Source organism: Gossypium arboreum, chromosome 5 (assembly GCF_025698485.1).
Source record: "Gossypium arboreum isolate Shixiya-1 chromosome 5, ASM2569848v2, whole genome shotgun sequence".
Taxonomy (NCBI): Eukaryota; Viridiplantae; Streptophyta; class Magnoliopsida; order Malvales; family Malvaceae; genus Gossypium; species Gossypium arboreum.
Genome location: NC_069074.1, coordinates 5395056 through 5414233, shown reverse-complemented (window position 1 = coordinate 5414233; position 19178 = coordinate 5395056). Strand labels below are relative to the sequence as shown.

At 31.1% G+C, this 19178-nt stretch overlaps 4 protein-coding genes across 5 annotated transcripts; 2 read left to right on the top strand and 2 right to left on the bottom strand.

Moving 5' to 3' along the window:
* Nucleotides 1-311: 311 nt before the first annotated feature.
* On the top strand, nt 312-2277 carry LOC108450522 (dof zinc finger protein DOF2.1-like). The gene is made up of 2 exons (XM_017748186.2): nt 312-525; nt 1134-2277. Exons 1-2 carry the CDS (start codon nt 499-501, stop codon nt 1890-1892), a joined length of 786 nt encoding a protein of 261 aa, XP_017603675.1. The 5' UTR covers nt 312-498; the 3' UTR covers nt 1893-2277.
* Nucleotides 2278-7074: 4797 nt separating this feature from the next.
* LOC108450756 (interactor of constitutive active ROPs 3) lies at nt 7075-9994 on the bottom strand. 2 transcript variants are annotated; one of them, XM_053027482.1, is made up of 4 exons: nt 9732-9994; nt 9464-9613; nt 9219-9390; nt 7075-8931 (listed from the first exon to the last, which is right to left on the bottom strand). In XM_053027482.1, the coding sequence occupies exon 4, from the start codon at nt 8776-8778 to the stop codon at nt 7303-7305; it is 1476 nt and encodes a 491-aa protein (XP_052883442.1). In that variant the 5' UTR covers nt 8779-8931; nt 9219-9390; nt 9464-9613; nt 9732-9994; the 3' UTR covers nt 7075-7302. The 2 variants fall into 2 exon arrangements, with proteins under 2 accessions (XP_052883442.1, XP_017604006.2); XM_017748517.2 differs by lacking the exon at nt 9464-9613 and having other exon boundaries at nt 9732-9990.
* A 3723-nt stretch (nt 9995-13717) lies between these two features.
* Nucleotides 13718-15577, top strand: LOC108452153 (tetraspanin-3). The gene is made up of 2 exons (XM_017749909.2): nt 13718-14443; nt 15047-15577. Exons 1-2 carry the CDS (start codon nt 13931-13933, stop codon nt 15395-15397), a joined length of 864 nt encoding a protein of 287 aa, XP_017605398.1. The 5' UTR covers nt 13718-13930; the 3' UTR covers nt 15398-15577.
* A 409-nt stretch (nt 15578-15986) lies between these two features.
* Nucleotides 15987-18531, bottom strand: LOC108452613 (uncharacterized). Its single transcript, XM_017750413.2, has 10 exons — nt 18325-18531; nt 18196-18226; nt 17962-18110; nt 17782-17873; nt 17660-17667; nt 17494-17565; nt 17221-17388; nt 16974-17069; nt 16594-16716; nt 15987-16450 (listed from the first exon to the last, which is right to left on the bottom strand). Exons 1-10 carry the CDS (start codon nt 18342-18344, stop codon nt 16352-16354), a joined length of 858 nt encoding a protein of 285 aa, XP_017605902.1. The 5' UTR covers nt 18345-18531; the 3' UTR covers nt 15987-16351.
* Between the last annotated feature and the right edge of the window lie 647 nt (nt 18532-19178).

Below are 19178 nucleotides of genomic sequence, written 5' to 3'. Positions count from 1 at the left end.
AAAGGACCCACATGTACTCACCCCCAAAGCCATAGACTATCTTAGCTAGGTTTTTCTTTCCATTTAAAGCTTTGTTTGATGACTGAAATATGAATACTATATTAAAAAGACAGAGAAAATAAAATAATATGTGAATAAACAAAAAATATATAAATAATATAATATTTATCTACCTTCAAGACAAACATATCATTATCTCGTACGGGAAACTCATCATTACAGTTCTATGGGATAGGTAAAAAAAAAAAAAACTAAATTCATTTCTTCTCTCACTCTCTCATTGGGAGGCGTACATGAGGGGCCTAGCTTTTGCTTTATATATCTTCACCTTTGCAGCTGCTTTGCTTCGCTTTGAGTTGTTACCAAAAACAAAACCCATCTCTCTTCTTCTCTTCCCTCATATTCTTTGCACTTGATCTCTTCTTGTTAAAACAACCCCCCAAAGTTGGAGCTTCCTTAGCTGTGTTGGATATTTTGTTTTATTTTTCTGTTGCATGGATGGATCCTTCTACCAGACAACACCAGGTATATACATATATATGTTATGATAAGGGTTATATATGTATATAGTATTTATGATAAAGAACAAGTGTTTCTATATATGTTTCGCGATGTAGGTAGAGCTTTGTGAATTTTGGGAGGTTTGCTTTTTATCTGAAAATTCGAAAAGATGTGTTAACTTCAGTTATGCTAATATAATTAGGAGTTGATCGTCTTCTGTTTCTAAAGATCAAAATTATAAAAGGGAAAAGGAAAATAAATTTTGAATATCAACATAAGCTATAGTTTTTTTATTTTATTTTATGTATGTTCTTTCACAAATTTATAGAAGTTGTTTTTTCTGTGTCACAGTTGTTCTGATTTGAATTAAGTTAGAACTAATGTTGATTTCTTTCTTTCTTTCTTTCTTTTTCTGTTTCTTATAATCAAGTGAATATTAAAGAGAGAAAAAAAAACAAATTGATTAAAAAGGCTCTAAATTCTGAACTATCCCTTCATGACCCCACTGATTAATGATATCAATTGTCCCGATCAATCAAGATATGACCAAGTATTAGATTATAAACCTGATTAAGAACAAATATTTATTTATTGCAATTTGGTCTAATATATATTTTTCATAAAAATTTCAGGAGATGGCTAACCCTTCAATGGAAAACATGTCGGTTAACTCAAAAGGACAACAAGAGAGAAAGCCAAGACCTCAACATGAACAAGCACTCAAGTGCCCCAGATGTGATTCCATCAACACCAAATTTTGTTATTACAACAACTACAGCCTTTCTCAGCCAAGGTATTTTTGCAAGTCATGCAGGAGGTACTGGACCAAAGGAGGCACATTGAGAAATGTTCCGGTGGGCGGTGGGTGCAGGAAGAACAAAAGATCATCATCATCATCATCATCATCAAAGAGAAGCCAAGATCAACCTCTATTAACATCCAATAGTACTAACCCACTCATTTCTGGTCACCTCCCACCTTTGAATTACGACACCAATGACCTAAGCCTGGCCTTTGCTCGGCTCCAAAAACAATCCGGTTTCCCTTTAGGGTTTGATGATTTTGGAAACCCTAGCCTTAACGGTTGTACCAGTAGTACTTCACCACCCAATCTTGCCATTGTTGATGCACTAAGAAGCAGTTTCCTTGGAAACCAGAACAACTTGCAGAATTTTTACTATGGGTTTGGAAATGAGAATATGGGGGAGGTAGAAGATATGGGGTTTAACGGGGAACTTATGGTACCATATCATAATGAAGAAATGAGTAACGCAAGTACAGTTACAACAATGAAGCAAGAGCTGTCCATTGCCGACTTTGATTCTGGAAGAGGAACCTGGAATGGCTTCAATTCATCTTGGCATGGACTTCTCAATAGCCCTCTAATGTAGTAAAAAGAAAAGAAAAAAAAAAAAAGACTTAAGTCTTCTGTTCCTTGTTCTTGTCTTTTGTTAATGTCTGAAAGCAGCATATTTCAGTAGCTGTTAATCTTTTTTTTTTTTTTTTTGTGTTAGGAGATTTGATTCATCAGAATCATCAGTGTTTTCCCCTTCTTTTCTTTTCTTTTTTAAAAAGAATTGCCATTTTCATTCTATTATTGGATGATAAGCAAATGATGATTGAAATTTGTTTGGTAACCAATTAAGGGAATTTGCAGAAGATGGTAGAGAAAAAAGAATGAAAGAGTGAGAGAGATGTTTCATGGATTTGTCTGTCAGGTCTGAACTGTCTGAAAAACATATATTATTAATGTTAGGTTAATTTGCATTTGCAGAACCATCGGATTTTGAATGAGTTGATGTTTTCTAGATATTCTGTCATCATAACTTATTACTTTCAGCTTCCTGTAGATTCCAATAATAAAAACAGATTATTAAATTCACATGTCAGTAATAAGAAATAAATATATATAGATCATGATCTCTCTCAATTCAGTGAGACAAGGAAAAGCACTAATCCCAGACAAAATCTTACTTAAAGATATTGTCACCTTGATGGAACAATTGTTAGAAAATTAGCTTAAACATTCTACGGCTAATAAAATACTGTTTCAGCGTTGAATCACAGTGGGATTATGGTGGTATACCTCACTATGCTTTTTATAAATTAAATAATGCCTTCAATAAAATTTTTAAAGATTATTATTTAATATGATAATTTTTATACAATATTTATTTTACTTCTTAAAAGAATTTAAAATCACTTTAAATAATATTCTTGTCAACAAAATAAATTTATCATGTTTAAAATAACAGTATTGTTTTAAATCGCATATTAAGTGACCGTAGATAAGAGTAGTTATTAAAATATTTATTTATTTTGTGAAAGGTGTTATTAAAATATATTTATTATGATATCTTACCAGGAGTAGGAAGAAAAGAAATACGAGTGTGGACAATACACATCTTTTTAGTAATTCCTCCACACAAATTGAGTCTTAACGCAATCCAAGTTTTGGATTTAATTTATTATTTTAATCCAATAAAATAACCAACTTAATTCGTTGTGATGCACTTTGATTAAAAAATCATGTTTATTGTTTGTCGAGTATCCACTTAGAGCAGCAATTTTTGACAATATTTATGCTTTCACTCCTTCAACAAGCAAACGGGAGTAGGGTAATTAATTATTCATTGTATAAATAAATATTTAATTTTGGTTTGTTTTCTTTAAAGAAGATTTAAAACTAAACCTAGTCATTCTACATCCTCCAAGTCTTAATCAATAATTCTGATAGCTATAAATTTGGACACCGATGCTATATTTGAAAGTTAAAAGAGTTGCTCGATTTCCTTCACGATGAACGTAGTAGAACTCAACCACCCAATCTCATCTCATCGTTTTCCATACATCTCTTAACACAACATCATTATGAATCCCCAATATTACTTTATTTACCAACCCAACAGCCTCTATATTATCTGTTTTCAATATAATATCCTCCTTGCACCAATATTCCAAGCATATTGTAGCCCATTGTGCAATACCCATACCTCAGCCTCAATAATGGAGCAGATGTTAGATGTTTAGATATCAAAATGAGAAAAATATATAATTTAAGTATCATTTTATAAGTTAAATCTTCTTTTCTAAATAAACCTAAAGGTTTGAGTGATGGAAATATCAACTTAGAAAAAAAATTAGAACAAAAAAATTTTAAATATCAAAATAAAAATAATATAATTTAGATACCAGCTTATAAATTAAGCACTAATTTTATTATGAAGGAACTGACACCTGCTTTACTTTTAACTTTATTTTTATATGACCGACAATTTGAAGCTACTTTCATACTGCAAATTGGACTCAATTGGATCACAAGTTGAAATCAATCTGACTCCTCGCCCAGTCGGTTAAACTTTACTTAAGCAGTTGGATTTCTGAATTCATTTTAAAGAATACTTTAAATATTTAAAATCATTTTAATGTTAAATAAACATTAATATTTAAATAGTTAATTAAGAAAGATAAGTAATTAAGTTAAGAAGTTAAATATTTAAATTTCAAAATTTATAAAGATATATATATATATATATATTTTATGGATTTTATTAATAATTAATTATATATATAGTTGCCAATAGAATCTAAACTTTGTCAGTATTGACATTGTTGTCACTATATGAAGACGTAAGTTAAAATACGTTGAAGTCTATTTATCCTTTTATTTAAAAATTGAGAAGTTACGGGTAATTCTAGCAATTGTATAACTAAATTTACTCAAGTCTGGACTCTCCATTCAATTGAATAACAAATTAATTTTTTCTTGGACTCAAAAATAGAATACTTTGATTTCCAACTAATCTAACCTAAATAACATTTTAATACATAATTTTAAAAAAACTAATATGTTTGAAGTAAAATGTAATTTTCCGAAACCAAAAAAATAAATTGAGATGGAGGTTTGGAAAAAGTCTGCTACCAAGATAATAAATATCCATAGAGACCCAATAGGCAGCCCAAAATACAATATGACAAGTTCAAAACTTGCATTAGCAATGTAGTCCGTATCAGTGATAAGCCTAAATTACTAGTTAAACACAGACGGGGAAGATAGACCCCCAAACTATCAGCAAACAGGCACCGACGATTCAATCCTTGTGGAGCTTCATCAATGACAAATATTTATAAATGTCAAATGAAGAAATTAAATTATTTTTAAATATAAAATCTTAATTAATAAATTTTAAAATTAAGAATGCAATTCGTATTTCAACAAATGTAAAATAGCAACATATTAAATAATAACGTCATCTCATAATTTATTTTATTAATTAAAAATAATAAGTTATGATTAAATTTAAATAAAATAATACATTTTTATCATAATAGTCATTTAAATTGGATGAAATCGAGTTACCTAAACTTTAATTAAAATTATTTAATTTCATTAGCTCTAGCCATTATGGACGAAATGAGGTGAAATATAGTAATATAAGTATTGAATGTATTATTTAGAGAACCAATTTTTATCAATAGCAATGGTGCAGATACGAAATTAGCAATTTTTTACAAATTTGAAAAAAAAGGTCATGATTATAATATAACTTTTCCATTCCTTTAGAGAAATGAGAATTTATCAAACATCCAATAAAAATCATAGGAATAGATGGTAATGAAATCATAATTTAATATAAAGTTAAAAATATACCAATCTATATAAATAATATAACGCTTGTGATACGTAAAATATTATGCTTTCCAGCAATGCATGGAGGTATATTATTAGGTAATAATTTTATATATCAACATTTACCATTTTCTATTGATAAAATTTAATTATGTTATCGTAGATAAAACATCTGTAGAAATACCATTAGTAGAAAATCATAAATTTGTTTGTGATAAAAACTTTACACCACCAAGAAAAGAACAAATTCATCAACTTGAAACAAGTCATTGGTTGTTTAAAATATTAGAAAATAATTTTAGCGAAGAACCATTAAAATTATAGCAAAATAGCTCTAGATATTGTGAAATTAAATTAGAAAATCCCAACAAAATTATTAGAGTTAAACCAATGATCTATACTAAACAAGATATAGATGAATTTGATATACAAATTAAAGAATTATTAGAAAAATGATTAATAGAAACAACTAATAGTCCAGCCTTTATGGTTAGAAACCATGCCGAAATAAAAAGAGGAAAAGCTAGAATGGTTATTAATTATAAAATATTAAATCAAAATATTATTTTTATGGTTATTTTTTTCCAAGAAAGAATGTTTTAATTAATCAAGCTAAACAAGCACAATATTTTAGTAAATTTGACTGTAAATCAAGATTCTGGCAAATCATGCTAACAGAAGAGTTCAAGCCTTTGACAACTTTTAGTACATCTAATGGACATTATCAATGGAAAGTAATGCCATTTGGATTCGGTAATACACCTCAAATCTTTCAAAGATAGATGAATTCTATATTTAATAAATATAAAAAATTTGTGTAGTTTATATAGATGATATTTTAATATTTTCGACACATAAGAATTACATAGAAAACATTTAAATATCATTTCTCAAGAATTCATAAAACATGGAATTATACTAAGACCTAAGAAAATAGAGCTAGAAAAAAAGAAATATAATTCTTAGGATTAAAATTATCTACAGATAGTCTTAAACTATAAGATCATAATATAGTAAAAATAAAAAATTCATGAAAAAATTGAAGATAAAAGCAGCTTCAACAATTTTTAGGAATTATTAATTATGGAAGAAATTTCTTTCCTAACTTATCGAAAAATAAGTAGATTATATGAAAATTTAAAACAAGGATAAACCCTTTATCCGGTCTAAAACAAACTCGAAATCATAAAAATTAATCAAATTCCAAAAGTTTATTTACCTTAATAAGGTGATAAAGTTTAAACCAAATGAAATTAATATATCATATATGAAAAGAATTATTAGCAATAAAAGAGGAATAAAAACTTTCTTATATAATTAACACTTGAAAATTTATTATAAAAACTTTACTAATAAAAGTTTAGAAACGGTACCTACAAGAATTAGATAGTATAATGAATTATATACTTTTAATTTTAAAATTTTATATGTAAAATGAACTAACAATATTATTGCTAATAATATTATTAACAAATATTATTAACTTTTATGATAATATTTTTCTGAGTACATATTGAGGTTTTGTCATAATATATGTTCTATTTTTGTAAAAAATATTTTGTATTAATTTCAAAATTTTAAATTGAAATGTCCACCTCTAATCATCTACTTCTCGATTATTTTACTCCGTATTTAAAATTTTTATTAACTTAAAAGTTGGAGTCCATCTTAAATCACAAAACTTCCAATGGTCGTACCATCAACACAAAGCAAGATACTGATAGGTAACAATTTCTTTTCAAGGGACTAACTTTTGATTTAGTTTTGGGTTTTTAGATTAAATTCTTTACATTTTCTCCAATGAAGTTGATTAGGTAAGAGTTGCTGTTATTTTCAATGAAGTTCATTAAGAATCCATAAAACAGAGCAACTTTGATCCATTATCATCAATGAAAATCTCAATTCATTGGACAGCAACATATTATCACCCTGCATAATCATAGTTATTAAGAAAAATGGTAATTCATATTTTCACTCAGCAGCCGATTAAGTGATGGCCTAATATTAAGCAAGCAGCTTTAGCTGAAACAACAATGGAATCCAAATCCAACATCACCAAAAGTTGCATTTTCAACAGCAAGCATACACCGATATGACATCGACAGGAAAATAGGGTGACAAAATATAGATTCTATGCAATTTTGGCAATACATATATATAATATAGGTGTTCTATTTCAGTGGCTTCTTCCATAAGATCCCAATCTTCTTCAGCATGTTCCCATTTTTCTTATTCAGTAAATCATCATCCATATCTTCAGTATAAGATGAGCTAATCTTTGGATTATAGTTGCTGTCTAGTGAACCAGTTCTCTCAATGAACTTCTTTCCATTATTACCTGCTGAAAGCAATGCAGCAGCTAATTCCGCAGCCTTGCGCCACTGCTCCGATTGCACCTTCAATCTTCTCAACTCGGCCGCCATTTCCGAATTGGCCGCCTGTGCAGCCTCAAGCTGTTCAGCCACCCTGGTTGCTTTCCTGTTATTCTTATCTGCCTCCTCCATTGCAAGTCCAAGCTTCATAATAGCTTCTTGCTTTGCAGCCCTTGTCAACTCTAGCTCAGCAGCCACTTTATCGTTCGATTTAACTATGTTCATGTCCCTTTTACGGATTTCCGACCGGAGCATCTCGTTCTCATCGGATATATTTTGAAGTTTTGTCTCCTTATCCATCATATTTGCCTTCAGATCAACTACAGCTTCCTTCAATGCCTTAAGCTTGTTTTCGAGTTCCACTTCTTGCCGGCATAACAAGTTTTTCTCAATCTTCATGTGTAGCTCTTCATTTTCCTCCGAAATACCCTGCAACTTAGTTTCCTTATCCATCAGATTCGCCTTCAAGTCAATAATATAAGAGTTTGCTTTCTCTAGTTCCGCTAACAACTCTGCCTCTCTGGTGTTTATCCGGTCCATCTGCTCATGAGCACTCTTTATCTGTATAATGCTTTGGATTTGTTCTTCAAGGCGTTTAATCTCACCTGTTTCGAGAGCAGATCTTAAAGAAGAAATCTCTGCTTCAAGTTGCTGAGATTCCTCAGGTTTCTCAGTTTCTCGTGTTCGATGCTCGACAACTATACGACCACCATCAGAATCAAGAGAGATGATGCCACCAGCGTTGATCAGGTCTGCCTTAAGTTTGTTAATAAGACCTTCCAGTGAATAAACACGTTCCCTTGACTGATCTATGTCTGAAGCAATGGAATTGTAAGCTTCGACGGCCTTCATACCTTCGGATCTAAGCGCCTCAACAGTCTTTTTCGCAGCTTCAAGTTGTAGCAGAGTTTCACTGGCCAATACTTCGGCCTGAGGTTCCGATTCTCGGCCATCCTTTAGCCAGTTTTTCATGTTTGATACAAGAGAAAGAGTTTCGACCAGGTTTCCGTTCAAGTTCTTAAAATCCAAAATCGTTGATTCCACTTGCTTGGTCTGTTTAGCCTCAGATTCAGCCACCATTTCAAGATAATGCTTAAGTCGTTGAATCTCATTCACAGCCGAGTCAAGAGACTGCTGCTTTCGGGTAGCTTCAAGCTCGGGCTGCAAGGCTTGATCCCGTCCTTGTGATATCAGCAGCTCGAGTTCAACAACACGAGTTCCCTCAGAGGCAGACTCAAGAAACTGTTTTCGACACGTTTCGGGCTTTGCAGACATGGCCAACAGTTGCTTCTTGGACTCCTTGGCATCTCGCAGAGCTCGATTCTTGCATGATTCGGATGAATTTAACTGCTCCTTCACCACCTTTAATTCTTCTTGAAGCTGTGAATTCCGTACCTCCAGTTCAGATATTCTGCTGGGGCGCTTCTTCTGAAGCAAGAAAAGCAGAAAAGGTTAGATATTCAGATTCGCGAAGGATCGAAAGAGCCATGATTTTAAGTGCTAAACTCGAATTTCTAATTTGAAAAAGACAAATCTATGGGAGGCTAATGCGTCTGCATCAACACAACTAATCGGGAAGGTTGAAAAATAAGCCCATCCCTATTAATGAGATCAACAAGTTGCCTATTGGCATGCTGCTATTATAAAAGGAGGAAAATGGGTTATAAGTACTAAGATGATCATGCGTGAAGTCTATAATGTTTCCTTTTGTATACCTCTGGAGCTTGGCTTCTAGGTAAATAGCGCTCAACAACCTTAGGGCTTTTCTCTTTTGAAGTTCTGCTTGCCCGATTCGAAGTAGAAACTGCTTCGGTGTCTAGTGTGGTTGGCTTGAGTCGACGAACTGCTCGAGGATAGACCCTTGGAGGCACTTCCGAAGATCCATTTCTGTTAAACATCGGTAGTTAATGAACAGTGCATGGTAAAATTGAAAAACTTGGAGTAGTAGGATGCACTGCACCTATATGCATTTGTATGCCTTTCAAGCAGTGGTTAAATCCCAGGCAGCCCGGGTGATATTAAAGGGTAACAAACAAGAATAAGCATTCATTGCACCTATATGCATTTGTTTAAATGGAAGAAGAAGCTCCACTTCCAACTAAGCATCTTTCTTTCAAGGAAAAAAAAACAAAACATAAATTTGCTGCCTAAATGGATCCATAAAAAGAACCACCTGAGAAACCTGTGATAATGGAGAATGAAGAGTCATAAATGGGAATACAAGTTACCTTCCTTTTGATGGCTGCATAATTTTAATTAACTCTTAATCTCAATGTTAAAATAGCAAGTCAAGTTTATTTATCCTTCACAACTTCAATGCTTCCCTGACCCACAGACCACAAGCTGAGACTGAAGAATCCAATGTCAATGAATTTAATGGGCTCATTTTGAAAGACACAGGCTCTAATTCTTCTTTGGAAATTCCTATATAACTCCATTTTCGACATAAACCTAAAGATATTAACTTCCAAACACATAAAAATACTCGGTATCTAGATGTCCTAATAACCTAGATTTTCACATAAAAGCAATAAAGGCAAAAAAGACCAACTAAAGCAGAGGTAAAAGAATATGTTGAATAAAAGGTCAAACCAGAAATCTCTGCCACATTCAATGCTACCGCAAATTTTACCTGGTTCATGATCCACAAGACATTATTATAGTCACAAGGGTCCTACAAGTTACACTAATGGAAACAAATAAATTTCCACTAATGTACCCTTCTTTTCATGGTTTCTTAACTAACTGTATTAAATACTACAAAGGGGGTATTATTGTCATCTATGAAGTCCTCCATTGATGCCGTGAAACGTGGACACTAGATTAAAAGAAAAAATGATTTCAAATGCTGGTCAAACTTTTGTTCGTCTTGCACCAAAACACAAAATCACATTTATGAAGTATGAAATTCGTTTGTTTCTCAGGAAATCAATATTTTTGGGAAAACTATTTCAGCAAAAGGAGAAACAAGTTTTAAGATTAAAAACATTAACTGTTGGTAACTTCAAAACAACATCTACTGCAGCTTAAGAAACCACTCATTTTTCTATTTGAAAAAACGAGGGGCTAAAGTCACCAAAACGAAAACCTTTTTAAGATCCCATTTTCTTCAAAGGAGAAGGGGAAAAAAAAAAAGGACAAATCAACAGAGACAAAAACTTTCACTTCAAATATACGAAGGAAAATAATTGTCTCTCTTTACAGCAATTTTTGGGGGAATCCCAAAGAACAGAACAAACAAAAAGTATAAAGTAAACTTACCAACTGTAGTGATTGAAGTTAAAAAACTACTGCAAAGCGAAGTAATTAAGGGAATGAGTAAAGTTTAAAGCTTTGTTAGAGTAATGTTGTGTTCATGTAATTCTAACGAGATCACATCATTGACATTTCTGTTAATTTGGTTACTTATGCTACATATATATAGTTAAGGATGGTTGAAATAGTGATTTCAGATTTAATTTTATTTTTTAGCAAAAAAAAAAAAAGAAGAAAGAAAAACTAGGTGTTATTAAGATTAATCCATTTGGGTGTTAGATATTTGTTTTTTTATTCATTTCATTCTAAATATCTTTACTACTTTGAAAATAAAACAGAATTGACCAGCATGAAGAGTAATTTTTTTTTTCTTCATATGCCTCCTGAAGAGTGTGTTTTTTTTCTTAAAATTACTCAAAATGATTTAACATTTAATTTATTTATAATAAAATTAATTTAAATCAATCAGATTAAAGATTTGTGTGTTAAACGAGTGACCCAAAATCTAACCATTACTACAATTTTAATTTTTTTCCCGATTCGGGAAATAAATAATTCGTAAATCTAAACATTTAACAAATGCTTATTGCTTAATGAACTTTGGATTTTGGGATTTATGGACTTCTTTTTTAGTTTTTGTTGACACTTTAGAGTGGGCTTAAGAAACTAATGGGCCTTCAAATTTTGTTTTTTGTAGATCTGGGTTTTGAATGTTTTACTTTTCGCTTTCCAGTTCAAGAAAGGGCATGCCGTTTTAGCAATGAAAATATATTTTTAAATAATTTCAGAGTTTTTCTTCAATTATCTTAATTTTATACCCATATATCATAGGGGTTATTAAGCTTTATTGAAAACAAATATTTAGATGGATTTTTATTTTTTAGGAAAAAAACTCCTTCAAAACCTTAATTTTATCACTACGAGTTGCAATGCCTTTTACTTCTAGGAAGAACGGCATGGGAGAAAAAATAGAGTTTGATCCTGAAAAAATTAAAAAGAGAAGAGGGAAAAGAAAAACAATGTTGGTTGGGTAGGTTTGGAAAGGGGTCCACCGCGCCATCTGATGACTATATGATGTTGTATTTATTCAGATCAGCTTTTTGTTTTGCTCATCCAAATAACATCCGAATCTTAACCGTCCAAACTGCCACCTTTTGTAAGTCTACCCTCCAACTTTCTCATACTTCCAAGTAACCCCCAAATTATATTAATTGTATGTAACGTGCTCCTATTTCTAACCAAAATGCAAAGTCCTCAGAATTACGAATAGTACCAATGAAACTAGGATTCTATTATTCACTTCCATGTGAGTAAAGTATAGATGGAAATTGATGTCTACCTTTTTAGTAATACTCTCCTAATTGTAAGCTTCTTATAAACATCCATATGTGACACCCATATACTTGTATGGATATAATTTAAAAAAAAAACAAACATATTCATATTCATATAAATTATTAATTATTTTTATATCCTATAATTACTTCCTAATTCAATCTTAATGTTCAAAGCAATGGGTATGAGGAGAAGCTTCGAATTGAAATTAATACAAAAAAAGTAAAAGCATATACAGAAAAAAAAAATTAGAAGGAAAATTAAGAATCAAACAATACATCATTTTAAGTTTCAAATCTCCATTTTCTTCACATGGGATGGGATCCTTGAAGCAATTTCCTAGCAACTCCCTAACGTTTCTTTCGTAAGACATTACTAGCTTTCACTCAATCTACATCACAAGTTAACTATAAAAGTCAATAAAACTATCTTTTATAATCAAAATAAACGTAGATTGTTTTATTTGGCCCTCCACATATATAGAAAAAGTCAATTTAGTCTTTTATGTAATTTTTTTATCTCTTCTAGTCCTTCAAATTATACTATTTGTCAAATCATAAAAAAATAGATTAAAAGTTAATATTTGTTAATTTTACTGTTGTAACATACATGTGGATACCATATCATCAATTAATAATTTTTAAATATTCTAAAAATTCAAAAATTATTTTAAAATTAAAATTATAAAATATTATAAATATTTTTAATTTTAAAAATTTATTAATTACTAACGTGACATACATATAGTATGCAACGCCTATAGCTTGTTAACTTTTCTATTCTATTTTAAGGAGATTTGATAAATTAAAAGGCTAAAAAAGATAAAAAAATTAAATAAAGGGAACTAAAATAACTTTTTTATTATAAAATTTAAGAATCAAATAAATCTTTATGCTTTAAAAAATGAAACTATTATTATATTTAATATTTAATTAAATTTTAATTAAGTAATCCAATCAAACCAAGTTACCAACCTTAAAAAAGCACCCAACCAATATATCAGATAATCCAAAAATAACACCCGTTTAACTTTTTTGCTTCTGCTGTTAATTTTTCAGTCAAAACGACACTATTAGTATATAAACAATAAAATGAATATAAAAGTATCAAAAAAAAATTAAGGGTGTATTTGGATGAAAAATTTGTTGGAAAGATTTAATTTGTATAAGATTTTAAGTTCAAAAATTTGTGAGTAATTTCTAGAGAGAATTTTAATAGCCCTAAATAGATGGTTTTCAAATTTTCATGTAATTTTTATTCAATACAAAAAAAATTTAAAATTTAAAAATTATTTTTGTTTAATTATGATATGTATTTTTAAATTTTATTTTATTAAAACTATTTATAAAATTTTCAAATATAATAATATTCAAATTGAATATTTTTATATTATTTATTTTAATATAATTATTTTAAATTTATAAAATTTTAATAACCTATATTTTCTAAATTAATTATTTACCCAAATAAGATAATTAAAATTTTAATATTTTAAATTTATGACATTTTAAAATCTCAAAAAAGAAAATCTTTATGTAAAGATAATCTTAGGAGTGCTTTGGCCAAAAATATACCCAAGGGTTTAACTGTAATTTTAAACTAATGCACTTGTGAAAATCTAAAGCTACCACTTTACTTGTAATAACATTAACTTCTAGGCATATGAAATAGAAACGCCTGCATCGAACAAATTCAAATCACTGGATTAGCTTCTAAGCAGCTTCTTCTCTCAGTAAAGAAGAAGACCCAAAATACTACTCAAAATAAAAAAAAATAAAAAAAAAACTGTAAAAGAAACAGGTTACACCACCAAAGAGATCAAATCAGAAGCAAAGAAATGAGGGCCAGCAATCATTTGATAGGGCTACTAAACTTCTTAACATTTTTGTTATCAGCAGTAATCCTGGGTGGCGGAATATGGCTAAGCAGCAGAGCCAACAACATCGATTGTCTCAAGTTCTTACAGTGGCCATTGATAGTCATCGGAGCCGCAATCATGGTGGTTTCCTTGGCGGGTTTCGCCGGCGCCTGTTATAGGAACACTTTCTTGATGTGGCTTTACCTCTTCGCCATGTTCTTCATCATCGCTGCGCTCGTCGGGTTCATAATCTTTGCCTACGCGGTGACTGATAAAGGGTCTGGTCGCCCGGTGATGAACAAAGGTTACTTGGAGTATTACTTGCGGGACTACTCGGGGTGGCTCAAAGACCGAGTGGTGGATGACGACTACTGGGCTAACATTAGGTCTTGTCTTAGGGATTCTAAAGTTTGTAGCAAGATGGGAAGAAGCTTTAATGGCGTCCCTGAAAGTTTTGAAATGTTTTCTATGAGGAAGCTCAGCCCTATCCAGGTTTGATATTTTTCCTCTTTCTTCTTCGGCTTTGAGATACTCATGACATTTGGTATAATCAAAATGTTAAATTTTTATTTAGAAAATTACATTAAGTAGAATTATTTTATAAAACTAATGATAAAAAGATACTTAAAATCATAATTTCTTTTATTTTGTTACTTTAAAAGTATATTTAATTTATTTTTCTTAAATTAGTAAATCATAAAGAGTACGTAGAAACTAAAATGCCATAGAAATATTTAAAAAATCTTAATAAATGCTACTGAAATGAAATTAAATAAGACTTAATGATAGCATAAAGTGTGTGTGAGTTTTGGCAGTGTTTGGTGGGTGAGGACATCATTCATTTATTTTTTGTTGCTTTATATGTTGTTGGATCTTCTGCGAATAATCGTTACTCGTTGAAATCAATTTCTCGAATTAAATAATAAATTTATTTAATTTGAATTAAAGCTTAAACAGAGATAATCTTAGTTTAAAATAAGAGCTTCAGTGAGATTATGATACTCAAACGCACCTCACCATCTGCCATCCAAATAGAAAACCAGTGCAATGAAAAAGCATTATTCCCTAATATTCCATCTCACCATGGTTTTGTAGTCTGGTTGCTGCAAGCCCCCAACAGACTGCGGCTTTGTTTACGTCAACGAGACGCTATGGAACATAGAAGGAGGTACGGTCGGACTCGGAACAGACACCGACTGCCCTCGATGGAGCAATGACCAACAGCAATTGTGCTATCAATGCGATTCCTGCAAGGCAGGGGTGCTGGACAGCCTCAAGAAGAGCTGGAGGAAGGTCTCGGTGATCAACATAGTTGTCCTTATCCTACTCGTCATCTTCTATGTCATCGGCTGTGCCGCTTTCAGAAACAATAAGAGCATCGATAATGATGAAACTTATGGCGAGGCAAGGATGACAAAAGCACAACCTAGTAGGATTCAGTTATAGAAACCTAATGGTAATGGAGGACATCGCTTTTATTTAGAAGATATGTTTGTATGTATGTTTTAGGTTTTGGATCCATATTTTATGGTCGGTTTGACAAATGAACTTGAATTTGGTTTTGTTTTAAGAGTGTGGGTTTCTGTATATCTTGGTTTTCGTAGTATTCCATTCTCCTTGCAACAATCTCTCATTTTTAATGTGTTGCATACAAAATATTGAATATTAGCACATCAAAGAAAGTCCACATAACATAGCAGGAAAGAAGCCATTCGAATCTGCCATTCAAAGTTTTGGATTTGCTAAAACAAAATTGGATTATTGTTAGTAAAAGAAAAGAGTCTACTTTCAACTTTTTAGATTCTATTAATTTGAATTCAGTGATCACCTTTAATCATGACTCATTGGAATCTGTAATACTGTCTCTACAGCTTTGTGATGGAAGACAATATTGCATGCAAATATGTAAGCATGTAGTACCATTCATCAAGTGGCATAAAAAAATTGTACTTTTCAACCATCGCATGATTAAAATTGAACAAGATAATGGTTTTTTGTATTTTGATACAAGCATAAATTCTATGGCGAGCAAAAATTACGAATCAAAGACGAATTATTAGCCTATACATTATTAATTAGTAAAGTAAAAAAACCTTCACAAATGGGTGAGTTGTCATTTGTTCTTAGTGTATAACAAAAAAATAATTAAAAAAATATTTGGTATTATTTTAAATTCACTTGTGAAGATTTTTTTCTCTACTAACAAGGGATAAAATAACTACCCATGAAATAAATTCTGTTGAAACCTAATGAAAAACTCTTGGGAAAATGTAAAGAACGACAATTCAATGTTTATCCCTATTACAATATTTGAAACTTCGGTTTGGGGTTTTTGTATATGTTTGCTCTTCAATCCTTTGTGTATCGCTCAACAAAGAAACACTGTAATTTGCTTCAGAATCATGTCTTTACCCCTTGCTGTAGATGTGTTTTGCTATTATCGGTGAACTTTGACTCATGATCTTCAGTGTCTGTCAGCAAAAGTGGCTTGCTAATTTTCTGTTATAACGCAAAGGATAGTAATTAAATCGAGCGAAACTCCACATGAAAAGATTTTAAAAGTGAAAAGAAATGGCACACCAAAATCATTGATGGAGGCCATCCTTGCTTAGGAAGAAGACCAAAAAATAGAGGAATGCTACCTGATTTAGTAAGCAATCTCCTTGTTCTTCAAGTTCACTCAATTGTTCCACTGTCATACCATACCACTCATCAATCCAACCAAAACAATTCCGGTGACTTTCCACGAAGAGAGCTCTTTCACCCTACATGCATGATATAAAATTGTTAACAGCTTTGAATATAAGTGAGCGAGAATGAATATCCGGACCAATTTTTAATATCACAAAATGTCTATTTTCAGTTCCTTGCGTTTTGTTTCCTACGGTTGATTTTCCTTCAATGGTTTTCTAATAAAATGATATAAACTAGATTGACATGCTTCTTATATGCCAAAATTATGATTACTTTTTCAAATTCACCAATTACAGTACATCTAAAGATTAAGTCTAAGAAATTTTACCGCTAGCAAAGCTTGTTCAAGTTTACCACCAAAACCCCAATATGGTGCCTTTATTGTAACCAACTTATACGCCGTCATTACTGGATTGCAATTTTCCTGTAAATATTGATATAACATGTAATTATTGACAAACTAAATTTTGTTTAAGATTTAACAAATAATTAGATATCACCAGAAAGATTCAATTAATTAGATACATTATTGTTCCATGAGACTGAAGATTTTGCTTATACACAATTATACCAACCTGCCATCCTTCCAAAAGTGGACCACGACCAGTTTTTTCGGATTTGAATGTGGAGAAGTCAAAATTGCCATTTCCAACTGCATAACTCCAGTAATCTGTTGTAGGCATAGTGATATCAATGAATTCTACCTGTCTAGCTGCCAATTGTTCTTTATTTAATCCATGCACCTGTTTGCAAACCTGATATTAGAATTTGGGGTGGAGAGGAGGACCTAATAACAAAATTTCAAACAAACGAGAAACCTAATTAATATGACTTCCAAAGGAACTTACATTTTCGGATTTCCCATTGTCTTCGAGATGGATAGTCTCAATTGTGACGCTAAGCTTGGCAAAGTATGGGCACTACAAGAATTTGAGACCTATGAGCATGCTTTGAGAGAAAACCATAATATATCTTTTTTCAAAAAAAGAATCTGAAGTAAACAAGAATAATTACCTTGATCACTGAGAAATATGATATCCATTTTGTACACAACAGAAGAATGACAAATGTTAATACAACTTATACAATGAACTCGAGCAATAAGTGGAAAATAAAAAGAAGACAACGTTGTACACCTGTTTTACATCTTGGATATGCATTCCAAGATTCTTCTTGCATGATGAGGGCATCTTTCGGTGCTAAAGTTGTAAGCCAAGAAGGTGCTTTGCTATATAAATTAACAACACAATGTATCATCTTAACGAACAAATGTGAAAATTAAACACCCTTAAGTAGCAAGCGGAACAAGAAATTACCTTTGCAAACGGTAGAGTTTAGAAGTATATTGACCTTTTCCATATACATCATCTTCAAAACCTTTATTCTCCAATACTTCAACACCTTCAGCCTCATTTGTACTTTGCTGTTGCATCTTCAATACCATGAATGTTTGAGCTACCCGATACTACAAATCAAACGCGGATCAATGAAGGAAAAAAAGAATGTCTTATTTGAATCATGAATTTTGAAACTTTTTAGCTAAAATTTACCTCTTCTAAAGACATAGGCATGACAATTCGACTTCAAGTTACCCCCACACAGAAAATAAAAATCATTAGTTAATGAAAAAAAAAATACAAACAAACTAAAGAGAGAACCCATGTTTGGAAAAAGCATACAATTCCTTGACTTGAACCATGTTCTCTTCAATTGTCAATCTCCTTGCCAAGCTGCAGGTAGATTCAAAGAAGAAAAAAGGAAACTAGAAGGGTTTTTTTTTTTTTTCTTGGAGAAACAGGCAGGTGGTGAAGGTAAGTTATAATTAGAGGAAGATAAAGGGTTTAGGTTGAGAAAGACAAATGAATTGTGGCGTCGACAACTGGTCATCTCCAAATTACGTTGTCATTGCCCTTTTATATTCCAGTTTGGAATTTTTCTAATTTTAAGATGAAAACCAAGGGAAACACGACCATTCACTTTTTTTTTTCTTTTTTGGTGTTTGACTTTTTTTAGAGATGGATTACCCTTTAATATTCCTATTTCCTAATAATTAAGTCAAATGAAGTTCAAACTCAAGTTAGATAATATTAAAACAAAATGTTTAAATTTATTTAATTGTTAAATAAAAATAGTTCATTTACATACTTTTATTATGGTTGAATTAGATAATATCCCAATGCATGGATAGCTTAATCGGATGGCTATTTTTTAAGTCAAACCAACCATATGTGATTAAAGATTTTAAAATGGGTAATTATGGTCTTTTAAGAAAATTTTATGTTAGGAGTTAATTAAGATATTTGTATTATTATTTTACATCTATTTCCTAAACGTTACCGGTTAACTACATATATGTTTTTATATTCTTGTTTGACTTTTACACGATAATAATTAGTTTGATGTATATTTTGATGCCTGCTCATGTTATTTGTTTTGATTGATTTCAATGGCTTGTCTTATGTATCAATTATTCACATATTCAACAAGGCTTTGTTATGTCCATTTCCTTTTCTTTTTTTTTTTTTCAAAAATA